This window comes from Neofelis nebulosa, chromosome 18 (assembly GCF_028018385.1).
Source record: "Neofelis nebulosa isolate mNeoNeb1 chromosome 18, mNeoNeb1.pri, whole genome shotgun sequence".
Classification (NCBI taxonomy): domain Eukaryota; kingdom Metazoa; phylum Chordata; class Mammalia; order Carnivora; family Felidae; genus Neofelis; species Neofelis nebulosa.
The window spans coordinates 7,432,622-7,447,519 of NC_080799.1; the positions used below are offsets into that span (position 1 = coordinate 7,432,622).

At 50.0% G+C, this 14,898-nt stretch overlaps 3 protein-coding genes across 13 annotated transcripts in view; 1 reads left to right on the plus strand and 2 right to left on the minus strand.

The window, feature by feature from the left end:
- ZCWPW1 (zinc finger CW-type and PWWP domain containing 1) overlaps positions 1-6,330 on the minus strand; it is a 32,396-nt gene extending 26,066 nt beyond the window's left edge. For 2 of the 11 annotated variants that reach the window (XM_058710649.1, XM_058710643.1), the window contains exons 1-2: positions 5,804-6,330; positions 3,203-3,250 (exon numbers count right to left, since the gene is read on the minus strand). The gene's annotated coding sequence lies outside the window, so the exon portion shown is untranslated. Of the gene's footprint in view, positions 1-3,165; positions 3,251-4,269; positions 4,882-5,803 lie in introns of those variants that run through there. The other 9 variants (XM_058710641.1, XM_058710639.1, XM_058710642.1 and 6 more) reach the window with 9 other exon arrangements.
- Positions 6,331-6,458: 128 nt separating this feature from the next.
- Positions 6,459-12,295, plus strand: MEPCE (methylphosphate capping enzyme). Its single transcript, XM_058710637.1, has 4 exons — positions 6,459-9,404; positions 11,047-11,265; positions 11,444-11,570; positions 11,694-12,295. The coding sequence occupies exons 1-4, from the start codon at positions 7,755-7,757 to the stop codon at positions 11,744-11,746; spliced, it is 2,049 nt and encodes a 682-aa protein (XP_058566620.1). The 5' UTR covers positions 6,459-7,754; the 3' UTR covers positions 11,747-12,295.
- An 816-nt stretch (positions 12,296-13,111) lies between these two features.
- PPP1R35 (protein phosphatase 1 regulatory subunit 35) lies at positions 13,112-14,337 on the minus strand. Its single transcript, XM_058710654.1, has 4 exons — positions 13,998-14,337; positions 13,665-13,917; positions 13,450-13,586; positions 13,112-13,363 (listed from the first exon to the last, which is right to left on the minus strand). The coding sequence occupies exons 1-4, from the start codon at positions 14,232-14,234 to the stop codon at positions 13,190-13,192; spliced, it is 801 nt and encodes a 266-aa protein (XP_058566637.1). The 5' UTR covers positions 14,235-14,337; the 3' UTR covers positions 13,112-13,189.
- Between the last annotated feature and the right edge of the window lie 561 nt (positions 14,338-14,898).

A 14,898-nucleotide genomic window follows, 5' to 3' on the forward strand; every position in this document is an offset into this window, starting at 1 on the left:
CCTATAGGAGATGATAGGGGTCTATTAGGCAGATTACCTAAATAGTGCTGATCAAGTGATTCCTGATTGACTATAAACCAAAATTCTATTTCTGGGAGAGCCAAAACTGTTTAGTCTTGGTTTGGTGACATGGGCTTAACATAACCAACTGAGTTTTGGGCCTGTTTTTAATAGATGGAAGTATAAAAAGTAGTAGTAGTAGTAGTAGTAGTAGTAGTAGCAGCAGCAGCAAGAGTATGAACAGTCCTGAGAGTTAAAAAGTGAGAGTGTTCTTCAAAAGGATAAACTCATCTCACAAGGTTTTCCTAAATACTTAAAACACAAATAATCTGGCAATTCTCTGACCTAATTCAGAGGTCCCTATGCATAAAGAACCCCCTTTTTAACCCCCTTTTTAACATCACTATAATCTTTACTTAGATCTTCTAGTCCAATAAATTTTCCAATGTGCTAGATTCTAGCAATCCCTATTCAAGGCTCAGAAATATTTGGTAACCAGCAGCCATCCCCAGAGAAGCTAGTCATAGGCATCTAATACTTTCCACTCTATATCCTGAAACTATCTATCTACTTGCAGATGTTCTATGCTACATCAGTATGCTTCATTATCACCATCAAAATCGTGACTAATAATAATAGGTGACACTTACTGAGCATCAACCATATTCTTTATCCTTTACATATGTCATCTCACTTAATTCTCCCAGTAAATCTATGAGATAGGTACTTTTTTACACTTGGAGAAATTTAGGCTTAGAGGGACTTAGAGATAATAGGTAACTGATAAATAGTAATTCAGGATTTGAGCCTTCCTGATTTTATTTTATTTTTTAATTTTTTTAACGTTTATTTATTTTTGAGACAGAGAGAGACAGAGTATGAACGGGGGAGGGTCAGAGAGGGAGACATAGAATCCAAAGCAGGCTCCAGGCTCTGAGCTGTCAGCACAGAGTCTGATGCGGGGCTTGAACCCACGAACCGTGAGATCATGACCTGAGCCAAAGTCAGACACTTAACAGACTGAACCACCCAGGCGCCCCTGAACCCTCCTGATTTTAAAGTTTACGCTATTGGGGCGCCTGGGTGGCGCAGTCGGTTAAGCGGCCGACTTCAGCTAGGTCACGATCTCGCGTCTGTGAGTTCGAGCCCCGCGTCGGGCTCTGTGCTGATAGCTCGGAGCCTGGAGCCTGTTTCCAATTCTGTGTCTCCCTCTCTCTCTGCCCCTCCCCCGTTCATGCTCTGTGTCTCTCTGTCCCAAAAATAAATAAAAAACATTGAAAAAAAAATTTTTTTTAAAAATAAAGTTTACGCTATTAACTATGGTATGCTATATCCCAAGAGTCTAATCCAGTGCTTCACAACCATTTTGATATTATAGCACATGTGGAAAGCACACATTAAAAGTACACATTGAAATACACAGAAAATTCTGTTTCCAGATACTTTGGATTTAAGGACCAGGCCTTTCACAATGATAGACAACTGAGGGTTGGGAATGGGGAGACATCTAGTCACACAAAAGGCTGAAGAGATTTGTCTCCACACAGTTATGAGCCATTCGTGGCCCAGCAGAGTTCCAAGATTCCTCTTGTGAAGTTGCAATAATTTATACATTTTTTTCCAGTTTACACTTCCACTATTGATACTATTTCTACTAATTAGAAGGAAAATATGTTTGTTTTATCAGCTTAAACTTCTTATAACTCTTCTACCCAGTTTTCTTTAGGCTTAAAGCATATAAGCCATTCTTATTTTTATAACAATTATAACAAGCATTGTACCTCTGGGAGGGTCCTCAGAGGTCATAAAATGCCAATTCATCTTTTTACAGATAAAAAAAATAGGCAAAAAGCAGTTAAGTGATTTTCCCAAAGCCTCAGTGTTAATACATGATAGAGACAGGATGAACCCAGACTTTTGCCTCTAAATTCTACTAATAACACATCTATTCTTCTCAATGATCTTATTTCTGGCTGTTGGTTTTGAGTAATTTGAAGACCCTGGACCTGAAACTCAGTCTTCCAACTCTATCATCTCCCATTATAAACAGACACAAAAGTAGCATAAAATGGATCTTATATATGAGATATCTATCTATCTATCTATCTATCTATGTCCCTTTAAAGGTGAAAAACTTAAGACCTTCAAATGACCAAATTATAGTGAACATTTGGTTGCTCAGGGTATAGAGTTCCTCTCTCTAGATCCCAAGGTGAATTCAAAAGGTACTGGGGGCTTGACTTAGTGTGTCCACAGCATGGCTAAATGTATTTTCAAACTATCTTTTGATATTTTTTGTTCCTTGTCTTACTTCTATAAATGTGAATAATTCAGATGTGCTGTTCTGCAGCAACTACCTTTCCTATATATTGAGGGCAACATATTTTTTTCATTGTTTCCATCTTAACTCATTACCACCAACCCCCTAAGTCTATTTACTCTAGGAAAAAAGGCATGTGGGATATTGAGGAAGAAACACTGCAGCAAATTGGTCTTCTTTCTGATAATTCTAAATAGAAGCTAAAAACTGAATACAATTAGGCTGAAAATGAATATTAATTTGATCAAAAATGACAAATACATTTTCTTCCAGACTCCAGAATTCTAAAAAAGATCATGAGAAGTCCCTATGAAGGTAATATAAATTACAAGATGAGCTATACTAAAAGGGGAAAAGCAAAATGAAAATTAGCGTATTTGAAATGACAAAATTTGATTTTTTTAAATGCATATCTACCTAATATGCTTAAACTTATCCACAAACTATCTATGGAAGAATACACAAGACACTAACCTCTAGGGAGTAGGACTGGGTGGCTGGGGGTGCTTTTTAATACACCCCCTTCTATATCTCTAGAATTTTGTAACATGCCTATATTACCACTTCAAAAGTGATTTTTTTTTTTAAATTCCAAATTCCTTAAATAGAGTGTTTTGATCCACCTAAAAATGCAAAAATTTTCCAGTATTTAGGTTCAAATCATTATCTAAACCTATACTGACCTCTCTAGGCCAAAGTGTGTTACTGGAGCTCCAACCAACTGGATAAAATCATGGATCCTTAACAAAATAAAGTAAATCTATAAGCAGTGATACATAATAGTTCCCCTTAATCTAGAGTGGAGGATGTGATGAAGAACATTACTTTTAAAGAAAATCTCTAACCTGGTTAATAGAGAAGGAAAAGCCAGGAGTCACTCACTTTATGACAACTCAAGTCTCTGGTCCTCTGTTCCAGATGAATTTTCTCCTTCCACATAAGGAATATTAAAACAAAGCACAAAGAGAGAGAAATATTTTTAAAACCAGACAGTTAATAAGCACACAAAATACCACCAACTTTCATTCTGACTAGCTACTAAATAACTGGGGGCTCTAGAACATTTGAGGGGTTTTGTTTTTGTTTTTACTTCAAATGAAACAGAGAGGGAGAAAATTCAATAAAGTTTTAAGTATGAAAGTAAAAGAACGTTCCATAAGTCAGATCCACCACTCAACATAAGAAAGGAGGATGAATAAGAACAGAAAAAGAACTTAGAAATAATGAATGAAGGGAACAAAGGTAAGGCGAATGAGGTGTTCCAAAAAAGAGTAAGTTTTCTTTCGCTTAGAACACTGAAAGCCATCGGTGATTTTAAGTTGAAATCATCTCCTTCAGCAGTTTTCAAAATGTGATCCAAAGACCTCTGGGGGCCCCCCTCCCTGTTCCAACTGCTTATCTGTATTAGGCTGGATTTTCTCATACATTTCAACCAAAACAAGATATCATAACAGACTGAAATCAGAAACAGATGAAAATCCAGCTGTCTTCTATTAGCCAGACATGAAAGAGACTTGCAAAACTGTAAAACACCACCATTCTTTGCACTAAATTTTCTTTCATTTAGGAAAAATATGTTTTCCATAAAGTTATTTAGGTCAACATATCATTATCATTTACTATTAATTATAACTTATGATTTTAAAATAATTTAAAATTTTCCCCGTTTATTCTAATATGTTAATATCAACATAAATAAAAGATACATAGCTATTAACCAATCTTTGGAGTCCTTTGTAACTTTTAAGAACACAAGAGGGTTCTGAGACCAATAAGCTTGAGAACTGATCTAGCTAAACAACAATTCAGTCTTGTCAATATTTTCCCAAAACCATTAATCCCCCTCCCCCCACTTAGAATGTGTTCACAAATTTCTCTCTCTTAACTACCCAGTTATTCCCTCTTTATATTGTTCCTGGACTCCTTGGTTGAAGAGAATAAAAACAAACCTGTTAGAATTGTCCTCAGACACACAGTCCACACAGACTCCACGAACCTAGAAAACTATATTTAAAATCTCCTTTATGCTTGGGCGCCTGGGTGGCTTAGTCAGTTAGGCTTCCAACTCTAGTTCATGATCTTGAGGTTCATGGGTTTTGAGCCCTGCCTCAGGCTTGTTGCTGACAGCTTGGAACCTGGAGCCTGCTTCAGATTCTGTGTCTCTGTCTCTCTCTGCCCTTCCCCCACTCATGCTCTGTCTCTCTCAAATATAAACATAAAAAAAATTGTTTTTAATCTCCTTTATGCTGAGTCTGATTTCCTTTTGGCATTAATGTCTAATGGCACGTGGACTCCTGCTTACTTTCATGCCACCATTAAGGGTCTCATACTCTTATCAACTGAACTAGTCAGGCAACTCATGCCACCATTAAGAACCATAGAGTTTATTTCCTTCCCCCGCCTTTCCTTTTTTTTCTTCCTCAGCGAGCATGATTTCACAAGAGTGTAAAAACAGGATTCCAGCTACTTTCACTACCCATACCTAACATAACAAGATATTTGCTGTGGTAACTACCTGAACTAAACCTTGTACAGAATCCTATCAATAAATTAATGGGGGGGGGGGGGGGTGCCTGGGTCGCTCAGTCAGTTAAGCCCCCCTCTCTAGATTTAGGCTTAGGTCATGACCTCACAGCTCATGAGATTCAAACACCCTCCACCCCACCTCCCCATCCTCACCTCAAGCCTGCTTGGGATTCTCTCTCCCTCTCTGCCCCTCCCCCACACGTGCGCCCACGCATGCCCTCTCTCAAAATAAATAAGCTCTTTAAAAAATAAATTCATGGTGAACTAAAGCTTATTAGTTCAAAGGGCAAGGAAGCACAAAGATATGGCCACTACGCACCAAAACACAGGCTTTCTTTCCTGAGTGCTGATATTCTAAACCTTGCTGTCTGCCGACGGCAACACTTCCACAGGTGCCCCTTAGCCACCTCACATCCGCCTTTGTGTGTTGTTTTCACATTCCCAGGAACCCCTAAATCCCTGCTCCATCTCCCCTCACATGGGTGCCAAGGTCTGAAACTCTAACTCCGCCTTTCAAACCAGCGGTTAGAACTCTTGGTGATCCCCATTTTCCCTCTTTTCTCTCACCAATTCTCTCTTAAGGGCAGCAATTAATATCGGAGTTACCAGAGTCAAAAGTCCTTGATTCCCCTCAATGGGTAAAACAGTACCTTTCTAGCTTCTCTTCCACCTCAAGAACACCCCGCCCCAGGAGATTATTTCCCTCAGCTTGCCGCCTGCGCCCGCACCCCCACCCCTGGAGGAAGCACCAGAATCCTCATTCCCGCTCACTCCGTCCTTGCCCTCCAGGATATTGGATTACTTTTGTTTGTTGAGGGTAGGTTTGCGGGCGGGGGGGTGGAGATGCTAAGGAGGGGTAAGAGTTCGTTGTCGCCCTCAACAGAAAACTTCTCCTCAGGAGACAGAGGACTAGCAGAGCCCAGCCCTTTCATCTACAACCAGAGAAGAGCCAGCTACCTTCTGGAGCAAGGAGGGCCTAAAGACGAGGAGCAGAGTGAGCCACTGCAGCAGTTCTGCAAGCCCCCCAACCTCGGCTCAGTTTTCCCGCCAACAAGGAAAGGCGCGAGGCCACGCACAAGCACCGTTCCCACCCCAGGGGAGTGGTCCGGGGACTGAAGCGCAAGCGCAGCTGAAGCTGCTTCTGCGTTTGCGCAGCTGTCATTTCCGCCATCTTCCAACCAAATGACACGTAAAACTACAAATCCCATAATCCTCGGTGGCCTCACTTTCTTAGGCGACGGGAGCAGCGCCTGATCGTTCGTGAAGCACATCTTCCGTTTACTAACTTTTCTGTCTGTCCCATACTGCCTTTTCCTTCCTCCTTTCGTTTCTTGATTCCTAATCTAACTTTTAGTTTCCTCCACGCCCTATATTGATATTTTAGTTGAGACTATCCGCAAGCCCACTCTCGCCTCTCCCGCCTTCTCTGCCACCAGGACCCGCTCCCTAAGCCCTGGCGGCAGGGAGAACGCGCAACCTGTGGAAAGGGCGCCGAATAGCTTCTTCCCCATTGGCCGAGGCAGGGGGCCCAAAGCAGACCAACCCTCTTCCCCGCCCACACTCGTTTTTATATAAGGCTGCACGAAGACACCGTGTGCTTGGGAAGGCCTGCGTGCGAGGTGGCGGTGGTAGTTGGGGGTGTACTGCTATTGGTGGCCGTGGTGGGCGTCGGGTCGCAGTCCGAGGGCTGGGGGATCGCACACAGGCGTTGGGTGGTGGGAGGGGGTGTTGGTGCCAGGGCTGTTAAGTGTGGAGGCGAAAAGGAGGGCGTGGTGTCCTCAGGTGATCGCGATTGGGGAAGGCGGAGGAGCGAGAGAACGACTCGGCCGTTTCGGGGGAAGAGGAAGTTGGACAACATCGGCTGTTTTAGTGCCCTTTTTTTTTTTTTCTTTTCAGTTCAGCAGAGAATATTTCTCAGGGGGGTGAGTTACAATGACTTATTGTATTTCGCTGAGGACAGTTTGTAGGAAAGCCGTCTGTACGCTCCTCTCCTTCTCTTCCTCTACTTTTAGGTTTACCCCTCCGTTCCCTCGGAAGCCTTTCTAAGTAGGTAGGCGGGGGAGGGGTGGGGGGGACCAAATATGAATAATTCATGAGGTCCGCCCCGCTCTCTTGGCCACGCCCCTTCGGGTCGTGCTGACGCGCTTGCGTGAACCAAATCTGAGGAAGCGACGTAACAGTTCCCGCCTCTAGGGTGGAGGGCGGGGTGTCATCTCCAGCACGTGCTGTTTCTACCCGCGCAAGCCCAAAGGGTGTGCGCAGGCGCTGCCCGCCAGGGGGAGGAAGGAGGCGGGGTAGGGAGGTTGCTGGGTTTAGAGCCGGGCGGAGACCGCTGAGACTCATTCCTCAGGAACAAGGGTCGGGTGTCAAGGAGACCTTTTCACACCAGCTCCCCGTCCCCCGCCTACGGTGGGTGGGATCGCGCGGCAGAGACAAAGGATATCAGTAGGGACGGACATAGCTGCGAAGGGAAGTAGGGTGTCAATTTGGGGTGGTGGGCTTTGGGGAGGGCTGAGGTGGGCTATATTTAAACTCCCAGAGCCGTTAAGTTGGTTCGTACTCTGATGCGCGCGCAACCAGGGTGGTGGCGGAGTGCGCATGCGTGGTTCAGGGGCAAGAGGAACGCGCTCTAGCAGTGCGCGCTCGCGGCGAAGCGGGTAGTGGTAGAGGAGAAAGAGCTCGGCGCACGCGCGGTTGACTCCTCGAGTTGTTCGGTTCTCGCGGGCATCTTGTTTTGGTCTCGCGGGCGAGTGGGGCGCGCTTCGGGGGAGGCGCGAGACCAGGCGAGAAGAGCAGAGCTGCGCGCGCACTCGGGGAAGGGGGGGGAAGAGAGCGGGCTCTAGGGAGGGGGTTAAGCCCCCTAGTCCCCTCTTCGTTGCCCTCGCCTGGGACGGAATAAGGGGAGGAAATGATCGAGATGGCGGCGGAGAAGGAGCCGTTTCTGGTGCCGGCCCCGCCGCCGCCGCCGCTCAAAGATGAGTCGGGCGGAGGGGGCGGCCCCACGGTGCAACCGCACCGAGAGGCCGCCTCCGGGGAGCTCTGCGGCGGGACGCAGCGTGGGCCGGGCCCGCGCGCTCATTCGGCGGGGGCCCCGGCTTCTGGGGCTGCATCCACTCGGGGAGGCCAGTCGCAGCAGCATCGAGGGGACAGCCCCCAGGCGCAGTCGCACGGGGAGGCCCGCTTGTCCGATCCCCACGGGCGAGCCGCTCCCCCTGACGTCGGGGAGGAGCGACGGGGAGGGGGCGGAACAGAACTGGGTCCCCCTGCCCCTCCTCGGCCCCGTAATGGCTATCAGCCCCACCGGCCCCCTGGGGGAGGTGGGGGCAAAAGGAGAAATAGTTGTAATGTAGGGGGGGGTGGTGGAGGCTTCAAACATCCAGCCTTCAAGAGGCGCAGGCGGGTTAATTCGGACTGTGATTCTGTGTTACCCTCCAACTTTCTCCTGGGAGGCAATATCTTTGATCCACTGAACCTGAATAGTCTCCTGGATGAGGAAGTGAGCCGCGCACTCAATGCAGAGACCCCTAAGTCATCTCCACTTCCGGCCAAGGGGCGAGATCCAGTGGAGATCCTCATCCCCAAAGATATTACTGACCCGCTCAGTCTCAATACTTGCACTGATGAGGCCCAGGTAGTACTTGCATCGCCACTCAAGACTGGTCGGAAGCGGCATAGACACCGGGGACAGCACCACCAGCAACAGCAGGCATCTGGAGGGAATGATAGCCACTCTGTACTTCCCACAGCCCCCCTCACTCCCTCACTTCATGGGGAGGGCGCCACACAGCAGCAGCGGCATAGGGGCCAGAACCGGGATGCCCCCCAGCCCTATGAACTCAACACAGCCATCAACTGCAGGGATGAGGTCGTGTCTCCCCTTCCATCTGCCCTACAGGGTCCCTCAGGCTCCCTTTCAGCCCCTCCAGCTGCCTCAGTTACCTCTGCACCCCCGTCTTCCTCTTCACGACATCGCAAACGTCGCAGGACTTCCAGCAAGTCAGAGGCAGGGGCCAGGGGTGGAGGCCAGGTTCCCAAGGAAAAGGGCCGGGGGAGTGGGGGAGGCCGCCACCACCACCACCTCTACCCACTACCTGCAGCAATCTTCAAAAAGCAACAGTGCAAGTTCCAGTATGGGAATTATTGCAAGTACTATGGTTACCGCAATCCTTCCTGTGAGGATGGGCGCCTGCGAGTGTTGAAGCCTGAGTGGTTTCGGGGTCGGGACGTCCTAGATCTGGGCTGCAATGTGGGCCACCTGACCCTGAGCATTGCCTGTAAGTGGGGCCCATCGCTCATGGTGGGCCTGGATATCGATTCCCGGCTCATCCACTCTGCCCGCCAAAACATCCGACACTACCTGTCAGAGGAGCTGCGTCTGCCACCCCAGACTTCTGAGGGGGACCCAGGGGCAGAGAGTGAGGAAGGGACCACAACCGTCCGAAAGAGAAGCTGCTTCCCAGCCTCACTGACAGCTAGCCGGGGTCCCATTGCTGCACCCCAAGTGCCCTTGGATGGAGCAGACACATCAGTCTTCCCCAACAATGTTGTCTTCGTCACGGTAAGGGGGTCTGAAGGCTCTTGGGATAGGGGCCAGGAGTGAAGATGAGATTAAATAGGAACAAAACAGAGGAAAGTTATGACCCAGAGGGATTTTGCATGCACTCCTTGCTGGGAGAACCAGATCAAGAGAGGGGTCTGAATCTGTGACTGCCTCTGCCGAGTGGCACTTTCCTATAATCTGGAAAGCTGGGGGCTCTACCTGGGCTCCTTTGTCATGACTGCTGGCCCCAAGATGGGGTCTGACTCCTTTTGCCCTGCTCCCGGCCTGGCCTGTAATCCAGACCAGTCCACTTTCCCCTGAGGGCTATTGCCAATGCTCACTAGTAGAAGATTTGGTCCAGACCGAAAGTTTGCTCTCCAACCCACTGAATGAAGGTGCATGAAGGGATAGGTGTCAGACATGGAATGTCTTGGGGTGGGAGGAGGAGGAGGGTAGTGGCTGACTAATATTTTGAGAGGGACTTAGATCCAGATTTGGTTGAAGAGTGTTGGTGATCAGGACCCTAAGTGTCTTGGCCTTAGATCATCTCATGTTGACCCTAGATGGTGGAATGGGGAAGAGTCAAAGTCCTCTGCAGGAGGAGGGGGGTATTGTGTCTTCAGTGTCTGTCTCCTGACTGCACGTAGCTCTCCATAAAACATTCCAGTTAGGCCGTCTGCAGGAACAGTTGGCAGTGTGTTGGGTTAAGCCTGCAAGAATGGACTTTGCAGAGGGTGTGGATGAGCTTATCATCTAGAAAAGGTTTCCTAAGGGATGGGGCTCTTCACTTCTCTCAGAGAAAGGAAACAGGCCTGGAACTCTGCCAGCTTCAACTACAGGGAAGGAACTACAGGTTCCCTTTCAAACCTGAGTTAGGTCCTTTTGCAACGTTGAGTCACTCAGCTGACTTGAGTGGTCTCCCAGATCAATGTTTGTGGGGTGGGAATAAGTACTGGATGGAGTCTCCAGAGAACCTGTGTTTTTTCTGTGAAGTTTCACACCAGTTTTGGAGACCTTGTGGGTAATTTGCTCAGTTTAAAATTATTCAGGCTCCTTTTTTATGTTTGGCTTACCACCAACAGAAAAGGGCAGGAGGGTGGAAAGCAAGAAAATGAGACTTGGGGCCCCCAAGCTGGCTCAGTCGATACAGCATGGGACTCTTGGTCTCCAGGTTGTGAGTTCAAGCCGCATGTTGGACGTGAAGCCTACCTAAAGTTAAAGAAGAAAAAAAAAAAAAGCTTGGGGAGGGGGGCGGTGCCTGGGTGGCTCAGTCAAAGTCTGACTCTGGAATTTGGCTCAGGTCATGATCTCACAGTTTGTGAGTTCAAGCCCCGTGTTGGGCTCTGTGCTGGCAGTGCAGAACCTGCTTGTGATTCTCTCTCTCCCTCTCTCTCTCTGCCCCTCCCTGCTCGCTCTCTCTCTCTCTCCCTCCCTCCCTTTCTCTCTCAAAATAAATAAACTTTACAAAAAGAAAAAAAGAAAATGAGACTCAAAGAGGGCACCATTTGGGAGTTAGTCTCACAAGTGTCAGAGAAGATTGTGGCCAAGGGCTAAGGTGAGGCTGTAGGACTTTCTGTCTTAGAGGCTACAGGGTGGGTTGTGTGGGGGCAGTGGTTCTTTTATTGCCTCTGTTGACCTTGCTCCCAATTCTTGCCCTCAGGGTAACTATGTCCTGGATCGAGATGAGCTGGTGGAGGCCCAAACACCCGAGTATGATGTCGTGCTCTGCCTCAGCCTCACCAAGTGGGTGCACCTGAATTGGGGAGATGAGGGGCTAAAGCGCATGTTTCGCAGGATCTACCGGCATCTACGTCCTGGGGGCATCCTGGTCTTAGAACCCCAACCTTGGTCATCTTATGGCAAGAGAAAGACTCTCTCGGTGAGTTGGGATTTTGGTGGAAATTGGGATATCCTTCCTTTAGTTGAGACAAGAAAGGCCTCAAGGAAGCAGAAAGAGAAGTACTTTCTGAACAAGGTGAATAGGCCCCCTGGGTGGGCATCATTCCACGCCAGGGAAAAGCCAGCAAACTGAAGTGGTCCCCTGCCCTTCTCCCTAGGAAACAATCTATAAGAACTACTATCGAATCCAGCTGAGGCCAGAGCAGTTCACTTCCTACCTGACCTCCCCAGAGGTGGGCTTCTGCAGCTATGAGCTTGTGGCTACACCCCACAACACCTCCAGAGGTAAGGTTGGCTGATTTGGTGAGAATGGGGAGGGATGTCGAGGCTGGCCCTGAAAGAAAGCTACAGACCCTGTGGAGTCTTGAAGTCCTGCCAACCCCTGCTAATTGCGTACTCTCTCCTCAGGCTTCCAGCGTTCTGTGTACCTGTTCCACAAGGCCCGTTCCCCCAGCCACTAAGTGGCCCCCTGAACAGAAAGTGTGAAGAAGCTACCCACTGCTCTTAAGGACCTGGGGGAAAAGGAAAGTACCCCAAGGTCTTTCCTTTCTGGCTCCAAAAATCGTTTCCTTTCTCGGATCTGCAAAGAAAGCTTCTCCTATGTTGCTGCCCAGCCTCCTCCCTCCACCTCTGCAGCAAGCCCATCCGTGCTGGAGTTACCGACATCTTCATCTCCACCCTTCCCCACCACCCCCCAGCTTACTGGGCTGGATGGCATGGACTGTTTGCTGACCTGTTCTCCTCGGGTGTGGGAGGTGGGGGGTATCAAGTTCTCTAGCCTCTTCCTTCTGTTCTCCAAAGGAGATTCCCATTTCTCCTCAGCCCTTGTCCCTAGCTGCGTTTCAGTGGACCACAGATAGATGGACTGAGGGTTAAGAGGGGGAAGTTTGGCAGGGAAGCATGCAGGTACTGTGAAAATCGTTCCCTCTGCTGACCCCCATTGGGAGAGGGGGTTGGGTCTGGAATGTAAGAACAGCACAATAAATTGATGTTCAGGGCAGTGGCCCCCACACTGGTTTCTGGCACTTTCTAGCTGGTGGGGAAGGGATGGTGCCACCCAGTAGAACCTGTGCTTCCTCTGCCCAAACTAGAGTCACAAGGAAGAGGACAGAGTTTTCAGTGAGTGTTGAATGCTAGTGACATCCACACACAGAACTCTAGTCTGGAAGAAGGGGTATAATATGAATTCTTAAGTGGAAATTGAGAAAAGAGGCCATCTCCCCTCCCCAAAAAATCTCACTGACAAAAATTATTTTGTGGGAGCTTTGGACAGAGGCAAATTTACAACTTAGGAAGAATGAACAGTGGAGTTGAAGTAGAACTAGAAAAAAGGCAGTATGGACCAGACTGCCCACCTGCTCCAGGATTACCCACCCACCTGTTTTGTAATGTGCAACTAGATGAATAGGCAATTTAACATGAAGCTCTTTAGCTTGTCAAGCTGTTTCTGGAACTTGGAATATTCATTCAACAACTACTGAGCACTCGTGGATGTGGTGAAACAAGCTGAGAAGGCTCTAAGAGGCAGAAGCAAGGAATTAATTTAAATAACTGGGTGTGAATGGCTAGTTGCCTTGCAGGCTCCTTGAGCCTTTAGGGAAGAAGGCCTCCCTAAAGGGTTACAGACTGAGACCCACATGTTAAAGTGACCCGAAATAAGTAGCACAAAGGAACAAATGCAGTGTCTGCGACTGAAGGGGGTGGGGAGGGTGGGACAGTGTTAACTTGCTAGCACTACCAAGTTCCTAAAAGACCAAAAACTTGACTTCCAGACCGCTTCCAACCTGAGGCTTGACCTCATTTTAAGGCTCCCAAGAAGAGTCCCATTTGTTAGCAAAGCCACTTTATTCTGAAAAAGGTTTTAACACAAATATACGAACTAGCAATCCCGGGAGCCTTCACGTCTAGGCTTCCCATCGCCTCAGTGTCCGGTGCATGAGGAAGGTATCTTCTGAAGGGCGGGGCCGGAGTTGGAGACGCAGAGGAGGCAGACCGTCCACGGTCAGGTGTGGAGACTCATAAAATAATGTTTCTGGGTCACAAAGGATGGTCATGTCAGGCCCTGGCCCAGGTGGCTCCTGTTGGGAATTGGGAGCCCAAAGTGAGGTTACACTCGGGAAGGGGAGGAGGGCACAAGGCCGAACCTCAAGCCCAGGTCCCTCACCTTTGGGGGCGGGGCTCGGGCCTGCGGTGGTAGGAGCGCCAGTTTCTCCCTCAGCGCCGCGTTCAGAACCTGTTCCTCCGGCACCTGCAGGCTCACCAGGTCTCGGAAGAGCCGCTTGGAGCGCGGCACGTTCAGCCCTGAGACCGCAGGGGGAGCGGAGGTGAGCGGCGCCTCTCAACCCCACTCCCGCGCCCCGCCGGCCGTCTCTCTCTCACCCTCGGCCACGCTCTCCTCCAGGCCGCAGCGGGTCTGGAACGACTTTCTCAGCTGTTCCTCCACGGCCTTCGCGGCATCGAACTGGCCCTCGGCTGCAGCCCGCGCGGCCTGCAACTCGAGACTCAACGCCAGGCTGCTCTGCTGCGCGGGCGCCCCCAGGTCCTGCGGCGCCGAGAGCTTCTCGCTGGGTGCGGCGGCGGCCAGCAGCGGCTCGGACCGCACAGGGGAGAGCGGTGCCAAGCGAAAGCGTACCTGGGAGCAGAGAGTGGGGCGGTGAAGAGGTGGGCGCGGGCTCGTCTGCGGGCCGGCGGGCAGGCCTTCCTCCAGCTCACCTGCCGCCCCTTGTGGGCCCCGCCCCGCCGGTCCGCCCGCCCCTTCCGCCGCCCAGGGCTGCAGGTCGGCCGTTCGGGGGTCTCGGACCGCGGGCTCAGGCTCAGGCTCAAATCCAGGCCAGGCTCGGGAACAGGGGCTCTGGGCTCCGGGGCGCGGGGTTCCGGGGGTGGCCCTGGGGCCGCCACGGCCTCCTCCCCTTCGACCAATTCCAGCCCTGGCTCCTCACAGCCCATCATCTTGGTCTGGCTACCAGAGTGCAAGGTCTCTGGAGGCCAGGGGTCACAGAACACAAACTCACCGCCCCTCTCCCCCGCCCCTCCCCTTCCAGACGTCGCTACCGGAAACCGCTTGCCCCTACCCAAACGGGGTGGGAAGACCAGCCCCTGCCCCACCCCGTCGGCTCTTCTAAGCGTCATTTCCGTTACTCCCCCTCCCTGTCTCCCCGAGGCCTTCCGCCCACAAAACCTCGGCCCCACCCCTAAGCCAAAGTTTCGGAGCTGGAGCCCGTGGAGGCCCTACGGGTCCTCACGAGGACCATTTCTTCTTTGGAAACCTGGATGTGGCGTCTTTTTCCTGCAGTCTTGATCTGACTTCTGCTCGAAGCCGGAGTGTGCGTGTGTCAAGTTTTTTATGCCAAATGGGACAGCTTTAACTGAACGGTCAGGCGCCCTCACGTCGGCCCTCCCTACTCGGTCCCTTCACGGCATCTCCGTGTGTTTCGTCGCCTGCCAACTGCGACGGGAGCTTCCCAGTATGAGTGAGGGAGAAGCTCTCTGACCCCCCAGACCCGGCTTCTTCCCGGGACTCTGGGCGTTCATGGTTGCCTCGGCAAGAACTGCCTCGTTCAGCCTTGCAGCCGTTTGTGACTTTTTCCCCTTCGAGGGCTCTCTAAAATATTCG